This window comes from Pongo abelii, chromosome 16, assembly GCF_028885655.2.
Source record: "Pongo abelii isolate AG06213 chromosome 16, NHGRI_mPonAbe1-v2.0_pri, whole genome shotgun sequence".
NCBI lineage: Eukaryota > Metazoa > Chordata > Mammalia > Primates > Hominidae > Pongo > Pongo abelii.
In genome coordinates, this window is record NC_072001.2 from 55,493,790 (window position 1) to 55,519,424 (window position 25,635).

Sequence of the window (25,635 nt, forward strand, 5' to 3'; positions counted from 1 at the left end):
CAGCTGGGCAATCCCCAGGCCCCTGGATGGCATGCTTGGACACAGGATGTGGAGCCAGACTGAGTGGACCTGTTCTCAAGCCTTCTAGTGGTGCGTGCAGGTGCTGACTGTGGCAGGCAGGGGAAGGGTGATCCTCAGGCCTATAGCAGGATGCTTGTGGCGGCAGTGGCAGGGCAGTGGCTACGCTGCAGCTCTGACACTGTGGAGGGCAAGGTTGTTTTCAGTTGCAGCAGCCACACCCAGGAGGCTGTGAGCCTGTGCTTCACTCGTGCATTGGCCCTGGTTACAGCAGCCTGCAGTCAGGCCACCGCAGGTAGGGGAGTTTGTCCTCGGGGCACACAAAAATGCATGGCAGCTCTACTACTGGGGCAGCAAGGTCTTTGCCAATGGCTGGGCACTTCAGCCCTGTAGGTGGCAGCCAGCTGTGATGGTGGCTATTGGTGGTGAACATCAATGAGGTTCTAGAGATGTGGAGATGCAAGGGCTGTAGGGCCTCTGGGCAGGATGCAGTTTGCGGGGCTAAGCTCTCATTATGGTGCCTTGCTGTAGCTGCTTAGGGCTTTGGGTGGGGGGATAGTGTAAGCTCTGTCTCTGGAGCAGTATCTTTTGTGGTCTCCAGGCAGCTCCCTATGTTAGTCTTGGGGTCTGCGAGGGTCTAGAGGCTGTCCTGTGGCTGGGATGCAGGAGTCTGTGGTGAGAATGTGGACTTCTGGGAATCACTCATTTAATCTTTCCAGGCCCCCAGAAGATCCTGGCCAAGTAGGCTGCCTTGCTTCCCTCTCCTACCTTAAGTGTTTCCTGTCCTTTTTCTGTTTAATTCCTGAGTTCTCTCTTGAATGATCTAGTTGAGGTGTTATCTCCTCACTATTGCGGCTCTTTGTAGAGAAGCTGAGTACCAGATGTCTCTAGTCAGCCATGTTGAAGCCCCTCCTCTGTAATGTTTCACAAATAAGATTAAAAAGACTCACAATCTGCAAACATTTAACCCTACCTTAAGTACAAAGCCTTTACAAATGCAAAAAAAAAAAAAAAAAAAATTGAAGATTACAAGTCAATTTCTTTCTGCATACAGTAATAGCTGAAATGTAAAGAGATCAACTTCAGAAAAAATACACTGAAAAACATACCACTTTAATAAGACAAAACTGCAAATTAAATCAATAGAAATTAGGTAGATCCATTTATTTTTTAAATACAAGTATAATTTTGGAAGGGGTATTTGACAAATTCAGCATTAACTGCCAACTCTATAGACATGTTTTAACAAAAAGCAAAACAAAACAAAACAAAAAAACAAAACAAGGCATTTACTCTTGGCCCTTTCAGTACAGGCAAAGTGTTCTATTGCATCACAAGTGCTAGTGATGCAGTAACAGATCCAAGGGCATAATATTAAATGTTTTTTTCCAACTGCGATTTAGTTGAAAAATAACATAATACAAACATATATTAATGGCTATCAAGACCACCAGTGATCTACAGAATACCTAGAGGCCTACCTAGTTGAAACTTAGTAAAACCGTATTCAAGTCAGTGTTTTTATTCTTAGATTAACAATGACAGAGTGAGATATCTTTGATTCCAATTTTATAAGGTGTGGTGGTGAATTGAGAGGAGACAGATATTGGGGAAGACTGGCAGTGTGTGCTGAGTTAGAGTTGAGAATGTGGCTCAAATTAGTCAATATTGATTAGGATACTGTTTTAGAAAATTTTAAATGTGTCCTAAATTGTGGCATATTGAAAACGATACTAAGGAACAATGATTCATTAGCCCTAAACACAATTTAATGAGTGCCATCGATGGGCTTAAGAAATAAGCAGGGATGGGGGATGGAGAGGCAAAATGAGGTGAAAGAGAAAATGGAAAGTGGAAAATATGCTTGAACATTGGAGAATGTGTAAAGGCCACCAAAGAAACTGCTTTAGTTATCACTCAGAAGTGCTCTTCCCATTGGTTGGCTACCTGCTTCCGATCACCCAAACACCTATTTTAGAGCACAGGAGCAGTAATCCCCTTTATCTGCAATTTCACTTTCTGTAGTTTGTTACCCGAGGCAACCTTGGTCCAAAAATATTATGTGGAAAATTCCAGAAATAAACAATTCATGTTTTAAATCATAAGCCGGCCGGGCATGGTGGCACATGCCTATAATCCTAGCACTTTGGGAGGCCGAGACGAGTGGATCACCTGAGGTCAGGAGTTTGAGATCAGCCTGGCCAACATGGTGAAACCCTGTCTCTACTAAAAATACAAAAATTGGCTGGGCATGGTAGCGGGCGCCTGTAATCCCAGCTACTTGGGAGGCTGAGGCAGGAGAACTGCTTGAACCCAGGAGGCAGAGGTTGCAGTGAGCCAAGATCGCACCACTGCACTCCAGCCTGGGCAACAGAGTGAGACTCCATCTCAAAAAAAAAAAGAATAAAATAAAATAAATCACAAGCCATCCTGAGTGATGAAATCTCATGATCTCCTGCTCTGTCCTGCCTGGGATGTGAATCACCCCTTTGTCCTGCTTATCCACACTGTATACTACCTGCCCCTTAGTCGCTTAGTAGCCGCCTTGGTTGTCAGACTGAAAAAACATAGTCGATAAAGGGTTCAGCACTTATCTGAGGTTTCAGACATCCACTAGGGGTCTTGGAATGTATCTCTTGCAGATAAGGGGAGACTACTGTATTACATTTCAGCTTCCATAAAACTTTACTAATTTGGATTAAGAACACAAGCCTGATTTAGTAAAAAGTATCCATAAATATTCAGAGGTATAGTCTTGTTTCATCAAGTAAAAAGAGCAACTAATTCCAACTGTTGAAGTAGTAACAAGTAAAGGCTTCACTGGGCTTTCCTTGATGAACAGTTAAGACACATTTTTAGGTCATCAGCACAAGATTATTGAATAACTTCTATGCTACAAACATGCTGCTTCCACTCATCAAAACAACCCAATAATCCTTACTATTCCAACTTGCTGAGAACCATGTCAGATGCTGCGTTCAAGAATGAAATGTTCCTGAAAACTGTTCTATCAAATGTAGTAGCTATTGGACATAAAACAAGTAATTTATTTCAGACTTTAGTTTTCATGAAGTATTTATCAACAACTTCAGTTTATTCCAACATTAATTTATGATAGGATAGTTATTAAAATTAGCCATTTCTGAGACTGTAACTTTGAAATTGTAAGAAATGGACAATTAAGCTCACTAGTCAAAATCTTGATTCAAGTGATGATCCAATAGCTTACACATGTCTTCAATAAACTGAACTTTGAGGCAGAACAACAACAAAAAAAAACCAGAAAAATCTAAAACCTCTCTATCCCAAGCACCAATAATGGAGGCTAAGCAATTATACCTACAAATCCTTAACGACAGGTCTCTCCTAATGAAAAATCCTGAGATTTAAGCACTGTGACTTACAGAAGGCAGGCTGGCTTAATGAGGAAATTTAATTTTAATAAAAAGACAATCAGCAATATTTTATTTTGGGCACTTAGCATTTCACAGATCCTCAATACGTTTTGAGGTAGGTCAAATATTAATTGTGTATTTTACAAAAAACTCAAGCAGTTGTTTTATTACTTGTCCCAAACCACAGGAGCAGTTCTATCGTGGTCAGGAATAACATGGTCTCTCTGATCTTTCAGATTAATCTTTCATGTGTGAATTTAATGGTAATTACTTGCAAATATTCATGAAAAAAACCAAAAGACTAGATACAGAATTCTACTCTGGGGCATTTTAAACTTCTTAAATTGATTCTATAATGAGTATATACTTGCTCTCATTACAAATATATATGTAACTGATCTTTACATTACAAATGACCACAGGAGTGACTGTTGCTTTTCTGCCTTTTGGGGTGAGTAGATCAGGAAGATAATCAGCAAGCTTTCCTCAGAGCACTAGGCAGCCTTTAACTTAAGGTGCTATGTTCGAGGCACCATTGACTATGATTTGGGGTCACAGGAGAGCAGGCATACTGATGGAACCAGGATTCAGAAAAGATGCCTGGATCCAAAAAGGGGAGGCTCTCTGCAAGTCAAAGATGAAGAGAAAAATACTAACATCTCAAGCCACTGATCCTGAGTATCATGCTACAGCATTACAACTACTTGTGAGAGGAGCTCCTACAAGAGCAGTAAACTTGTCCCAGTAAAGTCTGTTAAGTTCTTACTAACTAGATAAGCCACAAGTAAAACTAAATTGGTATTTTACTAAAGTGACATCTACAGAAGCAAACATCTAAACATTTTTAATAGGAGTTTTACCTGTCATGTAAATTACTCTCATTGTCACAAGTCTAATTCAATTAGCTTGTCATAATTCCTAAAATAATTTACCAAAATTCAGCTCATCTTGACATAGGTTCTTCAGCCAGTATTCCAAACCGTTTCATTATAAAGTTCCTTTTATTTAAACAATTGTAGAATATTAGTAATAATAAAGGATCAAGAATAGTTAACTTGAGCCTAGGAGTAAGGTTGCAGTGAGCTATGATTGCACTACTGCACTAGAGCTCAGGTGACAGAGCAAGGCCCTATCCTAAAAAGAGAGAGAGGTTAACAACTGAGAAATTAGAAGGAAAACGCCATTATTGTGTTATATAAAAGACTAAGGATATAGACACCTATGCTTCCATATACAACAAACAGGTCAATACCATTTGAGTCAAAGAACAAAGGGGAAAAAAAGCAGGTGGCAGGGGGCATAGAATGCAGAGTATTGAAGCCTTTTACTCTAGGGTCTCCAAAATTGAGTGTGGAAGTAAAAAGTTTCTACATTTAAAAAGTTTATATAAATTACATGAATTGCAACTTTCATAAAAATCAAAATGAAAGGTTCTGCATAGGACAAAAGATATGCCTCAGCAACATATCGTATTTGCACAAGGCCACTGAATGTCATGGATATTAGTAACAAATGAAAAGCTTAAGTCTATGGCAGATTGAACTAAGATTTCAGTTTGGTATTCTATAAGCCCGAGATTGTAAACTACTCTTATTATACAAAAGCTATAATGATTTACAGAGTTTTGTGTAGGAACTCTTGTGCTTCTGGTTGGCACATTATCTACTTTTTAAGTATGTGAAATTAATACAGACATTTGTGAGAGGTTGTGCAAAACTACTGTATTTACAAAAATGGCACAAAAGTGAATTCAACAGTCAATGCACATGCATACTTCATTCACATCTTCAACAACAAAAGGTATTCTAACTCTACAGAACTGAATATTAGCTTCAACGGCAGCTGTTAAGCACTAGAGTCACATAAGTTACACCAGAATGGGCAAATATTGCCCAAGTAAAATTCTACTGTTAAAGCTGAAACAGGTTTAAGGCCATTCAAGTTCAAGCACAGAGATACAAATCTTTCAGAGCCCCATCTACTTGTGTTTGAAATATGTGACCTTTCTTCTAACTTGTGGTCTTAAACTTCTGTTTTACAAAATCCAAAAGGTAAGTACAGAAGAAATCAATACAATAGAGATTATATTAAATAAGAGTAACATACAAAGCTATAATTAAGATGAAGTAATGAAAGCCAAAACATTAAAATTTTAAAACTTGCTTGTTACTTGTTAGAACCAGTACTACACTAGGAGTTAGGTAATATATACAATTATTTTCAAGTAGTTTACTTATGTTGCGCTAACATGTCCTCTTCACCAGTGCACTGTTAAACTAATCAAAAACTCTATACATGTATATTCCACAATAGCAGCACACACTACTGCTACCTGCAAAGCTGTCAGTCTCAAATGACTAGTGAATGAAAGGAAATAAAAAGTAGATAAGTAACATATTAAGGAGAAATAATGAGATTTAGCAGATTCATGCAGTTCAGCCTTTTAATCAGCCAGCCAGCTTGCTAGCAACAAGGGATGGTTTCCGTTGAGGAAGGTCCTGCGGAGTGGGAATGTGGTCACCAGTGACCTCCGTCTTATCTGGAGCTGCAGTAGGAAGTTGCTTGTTCTTCATTTTTGCTTTAGCCATGTTGTAATCCCCAGAATCAAAATATTTTTGCTATAAGTAAAAACAAAAAAAATTCAGATTAGAGCTTAGCAATTACTGATTTAAGATGTCGATGCAACCCCATACTGTCAGTATAAGGTTGGTCTAAAAAAATTTAAACAGGAATATTAATTAGATGAAATAGTCTCTGTACTGAGTTCCAGCATAAGTCAACAGCTGACAAGTCCCCCTTCAGACTGGGCACAGTGGCTCATTCTTGAAATCCCAACACTTTGGGAGGCCAAGGCAGGCGAACCACTTAAGGTCACGAGTTCCAGACCAGCCTGGCCAATATGGCGAAACCCTGTCTCTACTAAAAACAAAAACAAAAACAAAAATTAGCTGGGTGTGGTGGCGTACACCTATAACTCCAGCTACTCCACCTATAACTCCAGCTACTCCAGAGGTTGAGGCTTAAGAGTCATGTGAACCTGGGAGGTGGAGGCTGCAGTGAGCCAAGACTGCCCCACTGCACTCCAGCCTGGGCAACAGAGTGAGACTGTCTCAAAAAAAAAAAAAAAAAAAAAGAACCTGCCTTCAGGCTTTCTTGAACCATTCTGGTTCTATAATAAAGAACCATCAAGACTAATATAATATTAAGCTATTTGGGAAGTCCCAGACTCAGTGAAATAAAAACCTTTCATTTACTAATGGAACAACCAGGTGAAACACTTGCTTAAATTATTTTATAAATAAAACACATAATTTGGCTGGGCATGGTGGCTCATGCCTGTAATCCCAGCACTTTGGGAGGCCGAGTTGGGTGGATCACTTGAGGTCAGAGATCAGGAGTTTGAAACCAACATGGCCAATATTGTGAAACCCCGCCTCTACTAAAAATACAAAAATTAGTCGGTTGTGGTGGCAGGTGCCTGTATAATCCCAGCTACCCTGGAGGCTGAGACATGAGAATCGCTTGAACCTGGGGTTCAAGAGGTTGCAGAGAGCTGAGATTGTGCCACTGCACTCCAGCCTGGGCGACAGAGCAAGACTCTGTCTCAGAAACAAAAAAACCAAACCCACCCATAATTATAGTTATTTAAACTATTATTTATAGTTCCTGGTATTCTGTCATTTAGAACAAGTGTTTCTGCAAGAATTTAAATCATACTTATTTGCACTAGGGCAGTTTACCAAAAATTAAGGTAAAAATACAAATACTAGAGTAATGAAAGAAATAAACTCACTAGAAATTATTACTTAAAATGCATATCCCTACGCCACACCTCCTCCATTTTTCACAGAGAGACATGAAGTATGACTACTACTTTTTTTGGCTGCCCTTTACCACTAACATGCAAATTGTGATGAGAGCTAAACATCAACCTTAATGCAACTAACCTACTTGACTTCCAGAGTGAAAACATAAATTTGCCTGGGTTCTAACTTACACCTATCATGCTGAACCCACCTTTACTGAGTGCCTGCTATATGTGAGGCACTGTGTGAGAGCTGGAGTCAGATACAAAGATGGGACTATAGTCAAGTAAATCAACAATTACAATATTGCCTTAAGTACACACAGTGCTATACGGTGCTCAAAGAAGGGGACTCTAATCTCAGTCTTGGGTTGGCAAAGGAAATAATCCAGGTATGAAACAAGGGCTTGGACAAAGGGTGAAGGGGAAGAAAACATATATTTATGGAATCTTACGCTAATATCTTCAGGGATACTTCATGTGATAAAACAAAATAGTTAGGAACTCACAGCTTAGTATAACACTATTGAGTGGCCTGAGGAAAAAGTCTCATTGGCTGCTTTCCTCCACCACTTTTTGATAAGCCAGACCTGGTCTATGGCCCGAAGGCCTAAAGATAGAAACTGCTTTAATGTATTACTGTATATGTATCATACAGAACAGTAACAAGGAACCCTGGAACAGGCCCATCTAAAGCTTTCTGCAGCTTCACTTCTGTATGTTTTAAAATGAGCAGACAGAAAAACCTCAGAATTGTGATGCACTGTATTATATTAAAAAGCTATTTCTGAATTTTGTAGCCTCTAGAGGAGAACAAAGCAGCCTGCCAAATTTCTTATTTTATCAGAAGCACATACTGAGAAATTTAACACACATGTAAATTTTAGGCAGATTTTCCCCCAATGTAATAAACCCAGTTTCTAATGTAAGTAATTTTATAGTAAGCAAAAGTTCATCACAAGGGGGTCTCAGTTAACTGTAGATTAGGCTACTCTGCTTGGGGAAAAGGAATTAAATTTAGTGTGGCTAGAGATAAAACTAAAATCAATGCTTCACAATTAGAATTGCCCTAAAAAGGAAAAGGTTACTGCAAAAGGCAGAGATTCAGCAAAGACAATAATACAACAAAGATGTCAGAGAAAGAAGCTAATGCTTTAAGATAGAGAAGTGAACTAAATTAATGTTTATCAAATTGGGATCCACAGATAACAATGATGATGATATGTCTTTAACAATCTCTAAATTTCCTAAGTCTATAATGAAAATATTTAAAAATTAATTATGATCTAGATGACAATCTTATAAAAGCCTCCTCTCACCCAAATTTATGGGCCATACTTACATCAGCATTTACAACTACACTGACACTAAGTGATCACCTAAAGTGGTAATGTTCAACTTTAAAGCCATGTTTCTTACAACTGGATTCTCTGTTTTCTTGGGACTTCACAACCCCTACAAATATGAAAAAACAAAACAAAACAAAAAGCAAAAAGAAATAAAAAATGTAAAAACAGGCCACACAGCTTCTTGATATCCCTCCCAGCTCTGATAATCTATGTAGTCATGTGTACATGGTCATATTGTTAAAAGCCTAATAATAACATTAACCTCATAATAACATTAATGAGTATAACACAGGAAGAGACCTATTATAATAATCATAATATCTAATCAAACCTTCTCAAATTAAGAAGCTACTTAAAGATGCTAAGGTAACTTGTCAAGTTTGCTAACTGGTGATAGAGGAAAATTAAAACTCAGAACCTGTGATCCAGAGTTTTAAAAAAATCAAAACTTCATATAAAATAAAGTATTCACTGACATTCTGTTAAAATACAGAATCATTAAAGAGCTCACTTCTCAAATTCTATCTACTTATTCCTTGATTCAGTGGCATTTTCTTCATTCTCAACTATATATCTACAACACCAACTCCAAGATACAATGTATATGAAATCTGACTTGAAGATACTTAAAAATAAATAGTTCAAGCTAGAGAAAAATTACAATGACAATTGCCCCAATATTAGAAGAAAGCCTATTAGCCAAGGTTATGCTGGAGATTAGCAAAGAAAACATTTCCTAAACAATAATCAAATCAAAATAATTTAATAGCCAAAGATTAAATAATTTATCTCATAACTAAAAACACAGTTGTCATTCTACTTCTTCTATTTATCCCCTATATTATGATCTTTGTGTTCTAAAATAACCACATAATACTATTTTATTGACTTACTTCAATTTATTTAATCATTTCTCTGCTGTTGAATAGTGGTGCTGCTACTAATTATAGTTATAAGCTATAAGGAGGATCTTCCAACTTGGAAGACCTTTTCCTTGTACTGAATTGTACCCTTAGATTAATTAATAAGAGATTATTGATTTGAAGAACATTTTTATAAACCTTAATCCATACCCTGTTGCGAAATGAGTAATAATTTTTAATGTTTAAACACAACAAAGAGCATATTAGTTTCATTCAACTTCAACCTTAGCAATAGGTATTATTTTAAACATTTTTGCTATTTAGTTATATAAATACTATGATGTAATTTGCATTTCATTGATGTCTATAATATTTAAACATTTTTGTTTATTATATTTCCTGTTAAAATCCTTTATCCAGGAGCACCTTAAGTGTTTTTCTTGTATACTTAAAAGTTCCCTTTCGTATATTTAAAAGTTTCTGTATGTATTTTAGACATTAACTATCATTTTTGTAATAACTTCCCTACTTGATTATTTATTTCATGGTACAGGAGTTTTACATCTTCATAAATTTGGTGTAATTATTCCATCATCCTACTATTTCAAAGCTGTGAATATTATTCTTTCATGTAAGATTAAAAATACCATTCTATTTTTTGCCACTTTAAAACAATCCATATGTAACTAGAGCTAATACACACAAAGACATGTGTTTTAAGCAAGGAGCTGATATCAGTATATGCATGTATTTAAGGAGAAACATGATTTAGCATCTCATTCAACAATTCTCTTCCGTAAGTAATATTTCATCCTTCCCTGTAGAGTAAATAATTTGAATATGCTTAAGCTGAAGATGGAACTCTCTAATTTTTTATGGCAAAGGAAGGGGTCACAGGACAATACTTAGGGAACAAACAGGCCAGCATTATCTCAATCTCATTATTGAGAAATAATGGTATCTACCTCACAAAACATGGCAAGAATTTGAAAATAATATCTTCGGTAATTTGAACTATGAAAATGAAAATGTTTAAATTGTATTAAGAGTAAATCTGACTGTGAAACATATTACATAAAGAAGATAGCTGTGCTTTTATTAAGTGATCATTTCATCCAAGTAAGTATTTTAAGCTTTTGAATGTTGTGTGGGAATCACCTGCAAAAAATATGGAAGTTTCAAAATATGGGCAGAAGGATAAACACCAGCTTCTGGATAGTGGCTGCTTTTGGAGAGATAAGGGAAAGGGCTCATATTTACATATAGGGTGGGTTTCAACAGTATCTACAACATTTTCTTTCTTAAGAAAGATAAAACTGAAATCAACATGGCAAAATATAAACATTAAATCTGGGAAGGGGTATATGGGTTCTGTTATATCTGCACTATTTCTACATGCTTTAAATAGTTTATTATTAAAAATGCTGAAGAGTTGTAGATTCTCATAATGCTTATTTATAAACTGCAAAATATTGGAAAAACCCATTACAGATACATATACACATATGTACATACCTGATAAAGTACAACGCTATACGCACAGATATTCATTTCACAATCTGTCAGCATACTGAGTTTGTAGGGCTTAAGTATTTGGAAATTACCCATGAGAACTTACCCCTTTCTGCAACCGTTTCCTTAAGAAATCTGAACCTCCAGGCTTTTGTCCCAGATGAGGATATCTTGCTTTTAATTTTGCTTCTTCTGCTTTCTCTGGACTAGTCACTTTATCTTCCATTTCCTAAAATAATTTCAAATAAATTACTTCTCTATTACAACTCAGTTATTTGAAATAATTCACCTTTAAAAATCTGGATTCTGAATTCTAGTTGTTAAATGCCAAGTACCACAGCATCTGACTAAGAAATCAAACCCAGAAGCCTTTAAAACATCTCTATCTTGTTTTTCAAAAGATCCATGTGATAGCTCTATTATAGCTGTGATGCATGTGTAACACCCCACACACTGGATAAAAATATCAAGATAGCTCAGCTCTGAAGTCTTGCTTGCCATTACTTTTCCAGTCATGTATAATACATTTATAGTTAGTCACCTTCTATGGAACTCTTCAGTTCTTTGCCTATATTTAGAGAATCATCCTAATACTGTTAAAATATACAGGATTTTTTTCTATTTATCTAAAATTATGTATGATTTGAAGTTAGATTCTTTACTAGAAATTAACAGTAGCCTACTTATGAGTACATTTTTCTTGAATACAGATGATCCTGATTTTTTTTATAATAAATTTTTAATATTTTTATTATTTTAAATAATAGAGATGGGGTCTTGCTATATTGCCTAGGCTGTTCTTGAACTCCTGGGCTCAAACAATCCTGCCTTGACCTCCCAAAGTCATAGGATTACAGGCATGACCCACCATGCCTGGCCCATCCTGATATTTTTAAAGAAGAGAAACATCATTTTTGTCAATCGTCACATCTATGTATATCATTGCCTAACTCTCCCCCATGTTTAAAATTACAAACTCAGTTCATGTCAAACATCCTATTCTTTAATATATCAAAAACCTGTTTCCTGACAGAACTATCAATTCTTCTGTCTATTCACTTTGAACAACAGTCTTGATTTAGTCTGCTTTCTTTCAAAGCGCTATATTTAATAGGGAAGGAGTGTGTATTACTTCATGGCAAGTACTGCAGAAGAATGAATCAAGAAAAACAGGCTGGGCACGGTGGCTCACTCCTGTAATCCCAACACTTTGGGAGCTGTGGGCAGATCGCTTGAAGCCAGTAGTTTGAGACCAGCCTGGGCAATATGGACAAAACCCAATCTTTGTAAAAAAGTTTAAAAATTAGCCGGGCATGATGGTACATGTCTGTGGTTCCAGCTACTCAAAAGGCTGAGGCAAAATGACTGCTTACGCCCGGGAGGTTGAGGCTGCAGTGAGTCATGATCACACCACTGCACTCTAGCCTGGGTGACAGCGAGACCTTGTCTCAAAACAAAACAGAAAAAAAAAAAAAAGGAAAGAAAAAGAGAAAGAGAAAAAGTTGTCCTGAGATAGATAAACCGGGCAGCTGGCAAGGCACATTTTCTAAGTAATGGACTCATTTCTGCACATTAAATCAGCAAAATCACATACCTCTGCCTATCTTGAGCCTTCCAGGTTACTTAGGAATAGTCAAAGCAGGAATGTTAAATCCATAAATGTCAAACCTATGTTCTTATATAGCAAGCAAACCATTTATCTAAGCACTGAAAGAAAAAAAACTTCATAAAATTTTGGCATATATTTCACTCAAAATTATATTCATACATTAAAAAAAAAAGAGAGATGAAAATCCTGTTTCCCTTCCCTTTGTACCCACGGGGGGAAAAAAATTACAGGTCAGGCTATATTGCCCAGGCTGGTCTTGAACTCCTGGCCTCAAAGCTATCCTCTCATCTCAGCCTCCCAATGTGCTGGGATTATAGGCATGCACCACCACGTCCAGCTCTCATGCATGTTTTATAATCAGCTTCATTCACTTTATATATTATCAGTATTTCATCCTGAACTGCTTCTTCATTTGTTGTTAGATCTTCTCATTTTCAGTCTTGGAGAATTTTGAGAAAAAAGCTGCTGCTGTCAAATACTGTTTTCTGTGGAGCCTCTTTTTATGTTGCAGATTCATCCATTTATGTTATCTCTTTACAGTGGCCACATCATTCATTCACTTGACATGCACGACATTCAGTTATGTGCACTTAGCCAGAAATAGAGAATTTAAATAGTAGTGGTGAGTCTACCAGTCATTCCATTCAAGAAGGGTATGCTCCAGAGAGGTAAAGTGTGAGGTATGTGATGCAAACCTGCCATTCCCACGTTAGTCTCTCGTTGGGTATCTTGCAGAGCATAAGTACATCAACATGCTGTTTATCATTGCAGTATTTAAAATCTCAGCCCATACAACACAAGCCTATTACCTCAGCTAGCACTCAACTTAAGAATCACCCTAGCCATCTAGCCATCTGTTCAAACGCTGGACATAAAAAGTGACTACCTGCTCTACTCAGAATTGATAGGGCAGTCTCCAATATGATTATGCCTTCTCTAGAATTTTGTCAAGGGTGATTTTAGCTATATGTGATTTTTTCCCCTTACTAACATTAGAACCTAAACCCATGTAAGATATGACTACACCATATTCATCACCAAAGCCAGAGAAATAAACATAAATGTAAGATTATCAAGTTTAATGTAGGAAGGCGGGCTGAGTCACTGCATAGCTTCGCTGTGGCTCAGCCCTCATTGCAGATATCTACTGCAGCCCAAGGGTGTTTTCAGTGCTGCAGTTTAGAAGTGGACGTGGGAGGAGAGGCCTACTCTTGGGTTTCCCTGCACAGCTGGCTTCAAATAATATTGGCTGAAAAGATCCCAAGCTAACTGTCACCCTTTAGTCCCTGCACCTTCAAATTAAGGGTGTTACTGGAGTCCTACATTTCCAATAAAAATTTAGCTTTCTTGAGCTTAGGAAGTGAGAGCTCTCCACTTCTTCCTTTGATTTGAAATAGTTCTCCAAGTCTAATAGTTCCCTGAATTCCTTAAAAATTTTTAAAGGAAAATTGTATGTAGGTAGCAACTTACTCTAGTTTCCAGTGTTTCTGCAGGTTTCCTCCATTTGATATATAAAGGAAAATACCTTGTACACAATCCTGGCATTCCCTTATTTTCTTTTTCTTTTTTTTTTTTTTTCCCGCCATGTTGGCCAGGCTGGTCTCGAACTCCTGACCCCAGGTCATCTGCCTGCCTCAGCCTTCCAGTGCTGGATCACAGGCATGAGCCACTGGGCCCAGCCGCATTCCCTTGTTTTCTTAATAAGGAATACATTGACATATCATATTAAGCATGTTTAATTAAATTAAAAAATGTTTTGGGCAAAACAGCATCTATGAGCTGCAAATGTCATTTATATTTAGAACGAATTTATAACATGTCTTAGAAAAAAACAAGCCAATTCTTGAACTTTCTTGCCAAATACATAGCACAATTGAAAGCCCCTGCTAGCTGCAACTTCCTAACTGGATTCAGAATTTCAGTTGGATTTAACACAAAGAGGGGGAAAAGATGACCTAATCTAGATTTTTAAATGTGGTAAACACCATTAAGACTTCCACAATACTTTTCATGAATCCTACATAAACATTCTACAGAGGTAGGCAGTTCTAGGACCTTAATGATAAGTTAGTTCAAGTGCTTGGACATGCATTAATATTCTGACAGTTACTGAGTTCTTATTAGGTTCTGTCAACGGCATCTATGCCAGATTAAAAGGCATGAGAGACAAAATCCATTCTGCTCCTGGTGATGCCACCACCAACAGCAGACAGCAGTCGCCCCTGTGAGCTCCTACAGAGGGACATATAGCAGATAAACAGGGGCTCTAGTAGCAGCTACACGACAAGGGAGGCAGACGATGGTGGACTCTGAACAGTACTCATCCTTGCAGGGTCAAAGCCTTTCTGTAATCCTTACCTCTGGAAACACCATCTTCCTCCCTTTTGTTCCTCTATTCCTTCTAATAATTTGTAACCTTATTCCCTAAAAATCATATTCCTTCCTTTTTAAAACATGCAAAGTGGTTTCTGCTCCTGTCTCACAACAGGACACTGATAAAAGCAGGTAAAATAAGCGATTTTTCCATAGTCATGTTCAAAAATGCAAAACAGAACACAATTTGATGTGACTCCATGTTTCTGGACCTCAAGGGAATTCCTAAACATTTACTTAAGCTAGAATGAAAACAAAGGGGAGATAAGCAAATAGTTATTTGTTTATTTTTTCCAAAAAGAATCACAGAAAGATTAAATCATAAACTAATCAAACTTTGGGTTAAATAGGTTAGGATGTAAGGGATAAAGGACAGGAATGGCTATTACTAAACAAAGAAAATTGGTATACACATACACATATACTGATAACAAGTCAATATTGTAATTTTAATATCTTTATCATGTGGAGTTAAAAAAGAAAAAAATACTATATAACAGTACCATATTTTTAGTTTAAGTGTTCTACAGTCCTGTATAATTTAGAAAAGGTTTATAATCTTAATTTTTACATCTTGTTTAGTTAAGAATGCATGAAAAATTTCAAAGGGAACCAATTAAATAGCAGAAATAAAAAGGAGTGTTGGGGAGAGCAAGAAAGGAAGAAAAATAAAAAAAATTTTAAATACCAAAAAGAAGCCAAAGGTAAGGAGAAACAAATCCCAATATGTTAATAACCACAATAACCATACTGAAGCAACAGACTGTCCATTTAAATCCAGTAGCTGAATTAAGGAAAAAAAAAACCTAGCCACTTGTGGAGTACACATTTAAAAAAATCTAAACACAAGGACATAGGTTGAAAGTAAAAAGACTGAGGGTGGATGGTGGTGGTAACATACCAGGCAAATCCTTACCAAAACAGCTAGTGCAGTGCACCTACTTTTTTTTTTTTTTTTTATTAAGATACATGGTCTTCCTATGTTGCCCAGGCTGGTCTAGAACTCCTGGCCTCAAGCAATCCTCCTGCCTTGGCCTCCCAAAGTGTTGGGACTGCAGGCGTGAGCCACTGTGCTGGACTGTGCCACTAATAAAATGGCATGAAAATATATAAAGCAAAAATTGACAGAACTATAGGGAGCAACTGGCAAGTCCACTACTATGGAATTCAACACACCTTCCTCAATTATTGATAGCTATAAAAGATAAAGTAGTTAAGATACTTGATTTTCATTTTACATCTAATAATTAGGGAATGCATAGTCTTCCACAAGCACAAATGGAAAAATTGACTAATACTAGGCCATAAAGCAAATCTTAACTATTTTCTTCCAGACCACCATCTATGACTGCAATTCATTAAAGTAACAACAAAAAAATTATAAATCTCTAATATTTAGAAAATAAAAACATACTTCTAAATAATTCCTGGTTAAAAAAGAAAGCATGAGTATTTAAAAAAATAGGAGTTCTAGACCTACTTGGGCAACACAGTAAGACCCTGGCCTTTACAAAAAAAATTTAAAAATTAGGTAGGTGTCGTGGTAGATGCTTATATGCCTGTAGTCCTGGCTGCTTGGGAGGCTGAGGTGGGAGGGTCACTTAAGCCTACCCTGGGAGACAGGGTGAGACCCTGTTTCTTTAAAAACAAACAAACAAAACCCTACACATACCAAAACTTGTCGGATATAGCAAGTATCTCTCAAGGGCTTATATCAGAGAAGAAAGCTAAATCTCAATGAGCGATGCATCCAATTTAAGAAGTTAGACAAAGAAAGGAGCCCAAAGAAAACAGAGAAATAAAAAGCAGAAATTAATGAAAAAGATACAATAGAAAGGGCCAACAAAGGGGGTGGGGATGGCAAGCTTAAGAAGTTTGTTTGTTTTTTTTTTTTTTTGAGACAGAGTCTCACTCTGTCGCCCAGGCTGGAGTGTGGTGGCACGATCTCGGCTCACCGCAACCTCCACCCCTCCCCACGCTGGGTTCAAGTGATTCTCCTGCCTCAGCCTCCCGAGTAGCTGGGATTACAGGTGCCCATCACCGCGCCTGGCTAATTTTTGTATTTTTAGTACAGACGGGGTTTCACCATCTTGCCCATGCTGGTCTTGAACTCCTGACCTCCTGATCCATCTGCCTCTGCCTCCCAAAGTGCTGGGATTACAGGTGTGAGCCACCGTGAAGAAGTATTTTTTAAGATTCAAATCTGGTTTTGAAGTTTCATTCTCCAAGAAGCCTTTGTGTTACACAGCAATTTTACTACATTTTAAAAATAGATGCTGTAATGCAAATGGATTTACTTAGGTAAGTAGCTTCTAAATTGATAATAGGGTCCAGAGAAGGCAGAATTCTTAACTTTTGGCTATTGGCTACAAGTTGGGAAACGAACCCCAGGATATGGTAACACAGATACATGTTTACACACAGATACATGTATACGATGTATCCAAAAAACAAAAACAAAAATCTTAAGAACAGTATTTTTAGTAATAGTTATTGTCTTGGCATGTGCATTTTTGTGACTTATACAACTGAAATACATCAGAAATCCTTTCTGTGAATAGGTGGGGTATAAGTTAGAAATATATACACGTAAAAAGGACACTCAAATAACTAAGGATTATTTTGTAGTCTATTATACACTGAGCACAATTATGTCTCAATGACTGATACCACTTTTCAGCCTTCCGCAGAAGAGAGTTATACAGCAACATCAGCAATAAAAATCTGACCACTCTAAGCAAATTCTCCTCCATCTGCTCAGCAATATGTTCACTGATGCACTGATTGACGAATAACTAGAAAGGATTAATGAAAGCCAACAAATCCTTTGGGATACTGCCAGGAAGGTATCAATACTGTATCAAGCTCTATGGAAAATTACCGTTGTCATTCTATTAAGTCCTTGTTTGCCTACTGCCTAGCATTTAATGAATGTTCAATAAAAGTTCATTCATCTGAATGAAAAAATACAATGTACTTGTTTCCATAAAGCTATAAAGCTATGAAACTTTCTCCACACTTGAGGGTTTCACCATCAGCTCATCTTTAATATTTTATGTTATAGTAAACACAGCTTCAGGATTAGAAGTTAAGTATTAAAGTCTTGCACAAACAAAAGAAGCAACCCTAACAAACTGTTGTATCGCAAACTGCTAAGACGGCTAAGAGAAACATTGAAAAACTTTTCTGAGGTTTACCTCTAGGCTGTTAGGGATCGATGGTTGCAGAGACCAAGGGAGCATGTTGTGTTCACTCTGAATAGAAATAGAAAACATGGATGAGGTGGTGGCTCACACCTGCAGTCCCAGCTACTCGGAGGCTGAGGTGGGAGGCTAGGTGAGCCCAGAAGTTCAAGGCTGCAATATGCTATCATTGTGCCATTGCACCCCAGCCTGGGTGACAGAGTAAGACCCTGCCTCAAACATAACAAAAACATTCTTGAGCCTTTAGGTAACCAAAAGTTGTGTCAAAAGAGCCCCTGAAAATACCAATATGAACTCCTATTTTTAAAATACTGGAAGCATGAGAAAACATTTTATATCTCTTTATGGTTGATATATTAAAATAATTTAGATAAAGGTTCTTTTCCTCTTCTACGACTCATAAAGGCACCAACCTGTATCTTTTACCTGACAAATAATTTCATTGACAGCTTTCCTGTAGGTATCCTTTCCAAGACATATTAGTTTGGTGAGTCTTATAACCTCTAGAAAACTTGCTATTGAGATCTTAAAAAAAAAAAAATCAAGGCCACAACACAAACGAAAAAATATATACACACATCACTGTAGTTTCGTTCAAGAGTTCTTAAGTGGTTCTAAGCTGAGGTTTTCATCTTACCATGGTCTATTCTTCTCTGTGGTACCAGCATTGTCATTTGTTTTGAAATAGTACTTTGGCAAAGGTTTTAATAGAAAAGTTCTGAGGAAAATCCATTCAACCATTTTGTAAATAATGTCAAGCACAATGTTGAGTGCTGTGAGAGAACAGATGTATAAACCAGGGTCCCTGAGCACAAGCTGCTCACAGTGCAATTAAAATTACCAACCTTTTTTTTTTTTTTTTGAGACAGGGTCTCCCTCGGTCACCCAGTGGCGCCATCAAAGTTCACTGTGGTGCCATCAAAGCTCACTGTGGTTTTGACCTCCTGGATGTCAAGTGATCCTCCCCTCAGCCTCTGGAGTAGGTGGGACTACAGGTGTAGATTTATTATTATATTTTAGAGATGGGGTTTTGCTATGTTGCCCAGGCTGGTCTCAAACTCCTGGCCTCAAGCCATCTTCCCACTTTGGCCTCCCAAAGTGCTGGGATTACAGGCAAGAGCCACCTTGCAGGGCCAGAATTATGTTTTAAGTTCCCACTTGCCTCTTCTCCCCTCCAGGACTAGTACACATGCCTTAGCTTATTGTTGATAGATTCATGAGATCTGTGCTCAAAACTTAAATGTTTTGTTTTCACTTCAGTGGTTATCTCAAAGGCAAATATAAGCACATTCTGGGGAATATGAATCACCACGTTGCATCTAAGTAGTGCTATGTGGGTTCTGCCTCTGAGCTTGCTTTGACAAAGACTCAGCAGGTTACTCCAACTGTCCAAGAAAATGAGAAAAGAATGGAGCTGAACTTAAAATGTGATTGTATCTATGACTCTGGAAACTTAGCGACCTCACAGTTTACTCTTAAAAGGGGAACTGAGCCACCACATGGCCTGGGGGAGTGTTTACTTGACAAACTCAAAAACTCCCTCAACTTTTAACAATTGCTGCCATATTCCAAATACACTGGAAATTTAGTTTCAGCAAAATACCAAGCACACAATCAAAAATTTAGACTGGCTTTGTTGTATTTAATCTGTTTTAGTTTAAATTTTATTTTATTTTTTGAGATGCAGTCTCACTCTGTTGCCCAGGCTGGAGCGCAGTGGCACGATCTCGGCTAACTGCAACCTCCGCCTCCCAGGTTCAAGAGATTCTCCTGCCTCAGCCTCCTGAGTAGCTGGAACTACAGGTGCGTGCCAACACACCCGGATAATTTTTGTATTTTTTAGTAGAGACGGGGTTTCCCCATATTGGCCAGGCTGGTATTGAACTCCTGACCTCGTGATCTGCCAGCCTCAGCCTCCCAAAGTGCTGGGATTACAGATGTGAGCCACCGTGCCCGGCCAAATTTTACTTTATTTATTTATTTTTTGACACAGAATCTTGTTCTGTTGCCCGGGCTGGAGTACAGTGGTATGATCTCAGCTCACTGCAACCTCTGCCTCCTGGGTTCAAGCAATTCTTATTCCTCAGTCTTCCGAGTAGCTGTGATTATAGGTGTGGGCCACCATGCCTGGCTAGTTTTTGTACTTTTAGTAAAGACAGGGTTTCACCGTGTTGGCCAGGCTGGTCTTCAACTCCTGGCCTCAAGTGATCCACTCGCCATGACCTCCCAAAGTGCTGGGATTACAGCTGTGAGCCACAGCACAGGCCTTTTAAATTTTTTAAAAATATTTTAAAAGTAGCTCACTGTAGCCTCGAACTCCTGGTCTCAAGTGATCCTTCCACCTCAGCCTCCCGAGTAGCTGGGACTACAGGCCTACAGGCATGCCACCACACCTGGCTATTTTTTATTTTTATTGTTATTTTTTGTAGAGACAGAATCGTACCATGTTGACCAGGCTGGTCTCAAACTCCTGGCCTCAAGCAATCCTCCTGCCTCAGCCTCCCAAAGTGCCAGAATCATAGGCAAGAGCCACCACGCCTGGCTGTTTTAGTCTTAGAGTGGTATACAAGTTAAGAGATAAGAGTTTATACTTATTTTTTATGTTTGTACATAATTTAATTGTATCCTAATACAAGATAGGAATCTATCTGGATTTCTTCTCCTACCAAGGGTGCACACACCACTCAAGATAGAGAAAGTGACTTAGCTTTTACTCCACGCAAGGCCCAGCTATCTACCTTAATTCTTTAGAGGCAACAGGCAACCTACGAGTAACCTATAAAGGTATTTTTAGCTGAATACTTTGGCTTTAAGTGGAAGGTCAATTGGGTACACAGACAATAACTTAATTTTTTAGGTCATCGAACTGATCTTCCAAATAGAAGAAACAGGTGATTTGGCCCACAGGAACACAGAAGTGACTGTGCACATTTTCTTCATGGTTAGGGACACTATCCACGCCACAGGCACTTAGCATTTACAGCCAATCCTCAATTTAAGAAGGAACATTATATTCCTAACACACTTTGGTTGATTTTAATGACAGCAGCTAAAACCAAAGCACCTTAAATAAATGTTTAATGTAGACGACAATCAATAAGAGAAAACGTTCAAGCTACCCTTAATATTGTTAAAAGATACATTAGGCTTTTCAAAGTAAAAGTATTTACACTCTAGAAATCAACACTGCATACTTTGGCAACATACTAACAGAACTTATCAAAGAAAATTACATAGCACACTACTGTGCACCAGAAGTTAATGCTGTTTGATGTCAGTGTTTAAGGCAAAACACCACAGATAGGGACTTGTTATTTTTTGGGGTTCCTAAATTTCAAGCAATGATGAACACAATAAGCATTTTACAATAAGCAGGTGATACTTAATAAACTGTTAAGATTGCAATCTTTAATATTTGTATTTTTGCCCCCAAAATCCATTTTTTTGGTAATGTGTAAATATATCTATTTTCACTGGATATTCTCAAATAATGTGGTAACTTGGACTTTTATCTATATGTTATTTTCTTGTTTTTCAATTACTTTAACATCCTAACAGAGGCACCCAACTCAAGAAAAGTTAACACGGTTTTAAGAACATATGGAATACGCTTGGAACACTAATTCAATTCCCAACCTAATTAGGACATAAGTGCAACATTAAGCAGAAACCTGCACGAAGGTCAAGCAGTAGACCAAAATCGTATTTAACGGCGACAGAACCTGATTTGTAAGAAAAATTGCTGATAAACAATTTAGGAAACAAGACACCTCGGCCCTTTCTCACTTCTCGGCCAGTCACACCTACCTAGGAGGGCAGGGCGGTGGAAATAATTACAATGGGAGAGACAAACACCAGCCTAGATAAATATAAAGCCTTGATATTCATAATTTGAACCACAATGACACTCCCGGCCTATTCCCCTACATCAGGAAGACACAAGGACGTTTACAAAATATTCCTGTTTCCAATAAAACCCTGATTAATTTCGTGAGTAAAATTTTAAAATTCCACCCTTTCGATTTTTAGTCGAGTACCATATGTGAGTTCCATTGACTGAAACCTTTTTGAGCACAGACTGCGCTGCACACTACACCTGACTCACCTCCTCTAGGCCTCACCCCGCCGTGGGAGGCAAGCACCAGCATTCGGCCTTTACAGGTGAAGACACTGAAGGCCGGACTTTACTCACTGACCATGGTTACAAGGGTTGGCCCTGAAATGCCAATCCTGGCCCACATCGCGGCCCGCACACGAGGCACTGCCTTTGGAGTGAACCGCACGCTTACAATACAAGTATAGTTGGAGAGTTCTTCAAAGGAAAAATAAAACTTCCTAACCAAATTGAGGCTCACAGAAAAACTTAGGCTCTACGCCCAAAGACTGCGTCCTGGGCTCTTGCGGAAATGTAAGTGACTGAGGAACACCGCGACCCACGGAGGTGTTACAAAAGGCACGATTCGGAGTAAACGCGGGGCACGTTGGAACTCCCAATTCGTCGGCGCACCAGCCAGCGACGGCGGGAAGCCAAAGGTGGGGCGCAGGAGCCTCGGCCTCATGCGCCTCGGCCCCGCATCTCGGGCGCGCCCCTCCGCCTGGCGGGAGCAGGCCGCCCGCCAGACCCGGCCTTGGGCAGGGCCCAGGGCTCACGCCCGGCGCGCTCACCTTCTGCTCCTCCGCGGAGGCTGCCTCGGGGACTTCCGCAGACATAGTGCTCCCTCTGCAGACGAGACGCCGGGAAAAGATGCGATTAGCGGGTGGCCGAGGCCACCCGGCCGCCGCCGCCTTAGGCCCGCCCGCCGCCCGGCCCAGCTCTCCCAGGGCCCGCCGGGGCGCCTCCGCCCGCGAAAATGGCCGCCGCCTTATGACGACACGGAGCCGCGAAACGCTCCGCTGGCCAAGGCTCTCGCACGCCGGAGCCCGCCTGCCTCTCCCGCACCGCGCCCCTACCTACTTGACCCCGCTTCTCCCGCTCGCTGTCGTCCAAACACTTCCTTTTTTCCTTCAAAGGTCGCCGCTCCCGCCTCACCTCACATCCGTTTGTGGCTGCCGAATGCTTCCTGGGAATTGTAGTTTCTAAGTGCAACCGCCTCTCCCCGCCCTTTCCTGTCCACTCTGGCTCCCTCGTTCTAGGAGCTTTATTTTACTCTTTCCACTTACCCAGCCTCGCCTAGTTCTGTTCTCCTCGCTCTCCGCTCTGTAGCCACACAGGCTGTCTTTTGGGCACGCCAAAGCTCCTTGCTCCACTCTGCCACGCCTTCACATCTCCAGTCCTACGTCTCTGCCTCAGAATCTTTCCTTCCTAAACCTCTACACTAGGCCAGAGCCACCTCTTAAAGGCTGTCACAGCCATGTACAGTTCCTCAACAACACGAACTGTATCATTAGACAATTGTCGTGACTTTAGGTCACCTTTCCTTCTCAGATAAGCCGCACCAGGGCAGGGATCTCGTCTGTAATTACTTATATTTTACTCTGAGGGTCCAGCACTTCCTAGATATCTAACGAAGGAATTCAGATTCATTTGTCCACTCCCAGGGGGTCCACTCCCACAAGCTTACCGAAACTGCTAGCATTGAGCTCCCCCAATGACCCTTTTATTTGCCAAGTCCTGCGGCTTCTTACTGAATCCTCATTCTACTTGATATCTGAATAGTTACTGGCAATGTTTGTTGCTTCCAACAAAGTGTCCTTCAGAAACTTGGAAATAAGATTGCCCTCTAAGAGTTAAACTAGTAAAAAGCCACAGAAAATGAATGCATTTCTGGGGGCAGGGGAGCAATCGAAAAACCCTAAATGCCTGGATAAGGAATTTGGAAACCATCGAAACTCAACCAGGATGTAGAATCTCAGACATGAAGAATTGCACTGGAATTGCAACTAGAAAAACAAAAAGAGTTAGTATTGCACTCCTTTTGGAGAAACGAAGGAAGGCGTTTGTCAGCCAAGGAAGTATTGAAAATAAAAGGGTTCAACAGGCCAACTGTTTGACAAAGATATCCCTTAAGAATGTCTCACGCTGGGCTAGCTGAGAAACTGTAAGATCCACGACATATTTGTTCTCCTTCTATACTCACAAAGTAACATACTGAAAATTTGCCTTTCCCTTAAGCAGAACTGCAGAGAAGAAGAAGAGTGCACTAGTTAGGCCACTGGAGCATTTAACAGTTGTATTTTTATTTATAAATTGACTGACATTCTAGTATATGTCCTATATCAATGTATTTGTGAACTTGGGTTAAAATCTGATAGACGTACACTTAATGATGAAACTCAGCCTCAAGAAAATTGGCTGTGGCTGGGCACAGTGGTTCACTCGTAATCCCAGCACTTTGGGAGGCCAAGGCAGGCAAATCGCTTGAACTCAGGAGTTCGAGACCAGCCTGGCCAACATGGCAAATCTCTGTCTTTACAAAAAGAAAAAAAAAATTTTTTTTTGTTTTTCTTTTTGAGACAGAGTCTCAACTCTGTCACCCAGGCTGGAGTGCGATGGCGCAATCTCGGCTCACTGCAACCTCCGCTTCCTGGGTTCAAGCAATTCTCCTGCCTCAGCCTCCCAAGTAGCTGGGATTACAGTTTCCCGCCACCACACCCTGATAATTTTTTGTATTTTTAGTAGAGGCAGGCTTTTGCCATGTTGTCCAGGCTGGTCTCGAACTCCCGGCCTCAAGTGATCCACCCACCTCGGCCTCCCAAAGTGCTGGGATTATAGGAGTGAGCCACCACACCTGGCCTTTTTTTAAAAAAAATTGGCTATGTGACCTTGGATAAAAAGAATCTGTTTCTGATAGTGACACTCGCAGGAGAGGAAGTTTGAATTTCTGGGGGGCAGACTTTGGTCAAATGGAGAATTCACCATGGGCAACGCTGCACTATGAGGACCTGTTTGGAAAGCCATTCTTTCCCAACTAACACCACTCTGCATCATTATGAACCTTAATGTGTGAAACTGCACACTGGTCCCCAGCACCCTGTTTGTCAAAACTCCCTTCTCTTGATCTCCAGGATACTATTGTCTCATGGATTTCCTCCTACTTAACCTCCCTGTTGAATCTTAACCTGCCTCCTAATGGGAGGATTCTAACAGTTCTGTCCTTGGATCCCCTTCTCTTCTATGTTTACACAGCCTCCAGGAAATAACTTCCACCTTCATAGTTTTTTTTTTTGTTTTTTGAGACAAAGTGTCACTCTGCCACCCAGGCTGGGGTGCAGTGGCACCATCTCAGCTCACTGCAATCTGCCTCCTAGGTTCAAGTGATTCTTCTGCCTCAGCTTCCCAAGTAGCTGGGACCACAGGCACATGCCACCATGCCTGGCTAATTTTTGTATTTTTAATAATTGTAGGCCTGGCGTGGTGGCTCACACCTGTAATCCCAGCACTTTGGGAGGCCGAGGCAGGTGGATCACTTGAGGTCAGGAGTTTCAGACCAGCCTGGCCAACATGGTAAAACCGTCTCTACTAAAAATACAAAAATCAGCTGGGCGTGGTGGCGGACACCTGTAATCCC

At 39.5% G+C, this 25,635-nt stretch overlaps 1 protein-coding gene across 12 annotated transcripts; it reads right to left on the minus strand.

Moving 5' to 3' along the window:
* Positions 1–1,157: 1,157 nt before the first annotated feature.
* Positions 1,158–23,696, minus strand: ARPP19 (cAMP regulated phosphoprotein 19). Of its 12 annotated transcripts, none has more exons than XM_063716159.1 (6): positions 23,288–23,588; positions 23,078–23,187; positions 22,793–22,847; positions 18,122–18,178; positions 11,049–11,171; positions 1,158–6,031 (listed from the first exon to the last, which is right to left on the minus strand). In XM_063716159.1, exons 3-6 carry the CDS (start codon positions 22,835–22,837, stop codon positions 5,861–5,863), a joined length of 396 nt encoding a protein of 131 aa, XP_063572229.1. In that variant the 5' UTR covers positions 22,838–22,847; positions 23,078–23,187; positions 23,288–23,588; the 3' UTR covers positions 1,158–5,860. The 12 variants fall into 12 exon arrangements, with proteins under 12 accessions (XP_063572229.1, XP_063572228.1, XP_063572230.1 ...); XM_063716158.1 differs by having other exon boundaries at positions 23,082–23,187; positions 23,288–23,451; XM_063716160.1 differs by having other exon boundaries at positions 23,082–23,183; positions 23,288–23,397.
* Between the last annotated feature and the right edge of the window lie 1,939 nt (positions 23,697–25,635).

Coding starts and splice junctions, on each gene's coding strand:
- ARPP19 (XM_063716159.1), bottom strand. CDS start 22,837: ATGTCTGCGGAAGTCCCCGAGGCAGCCTCCGCGGAGGAGCAGAAG. Junction 11,172..18,121: donor CGATCCCTAACAGCCTAGAG/GTAAACCTCAGA, acceptor AAATTATTTTAG/GAAATGGAAGATAAAGTGAC. Junction 6,032..11,048: donor GGAAACGGTTGCAGAAAGGG/GTAAGTTCTCAT, acceptor TTTTACTTATAG/CAAAAATATTTTGATTCTGG.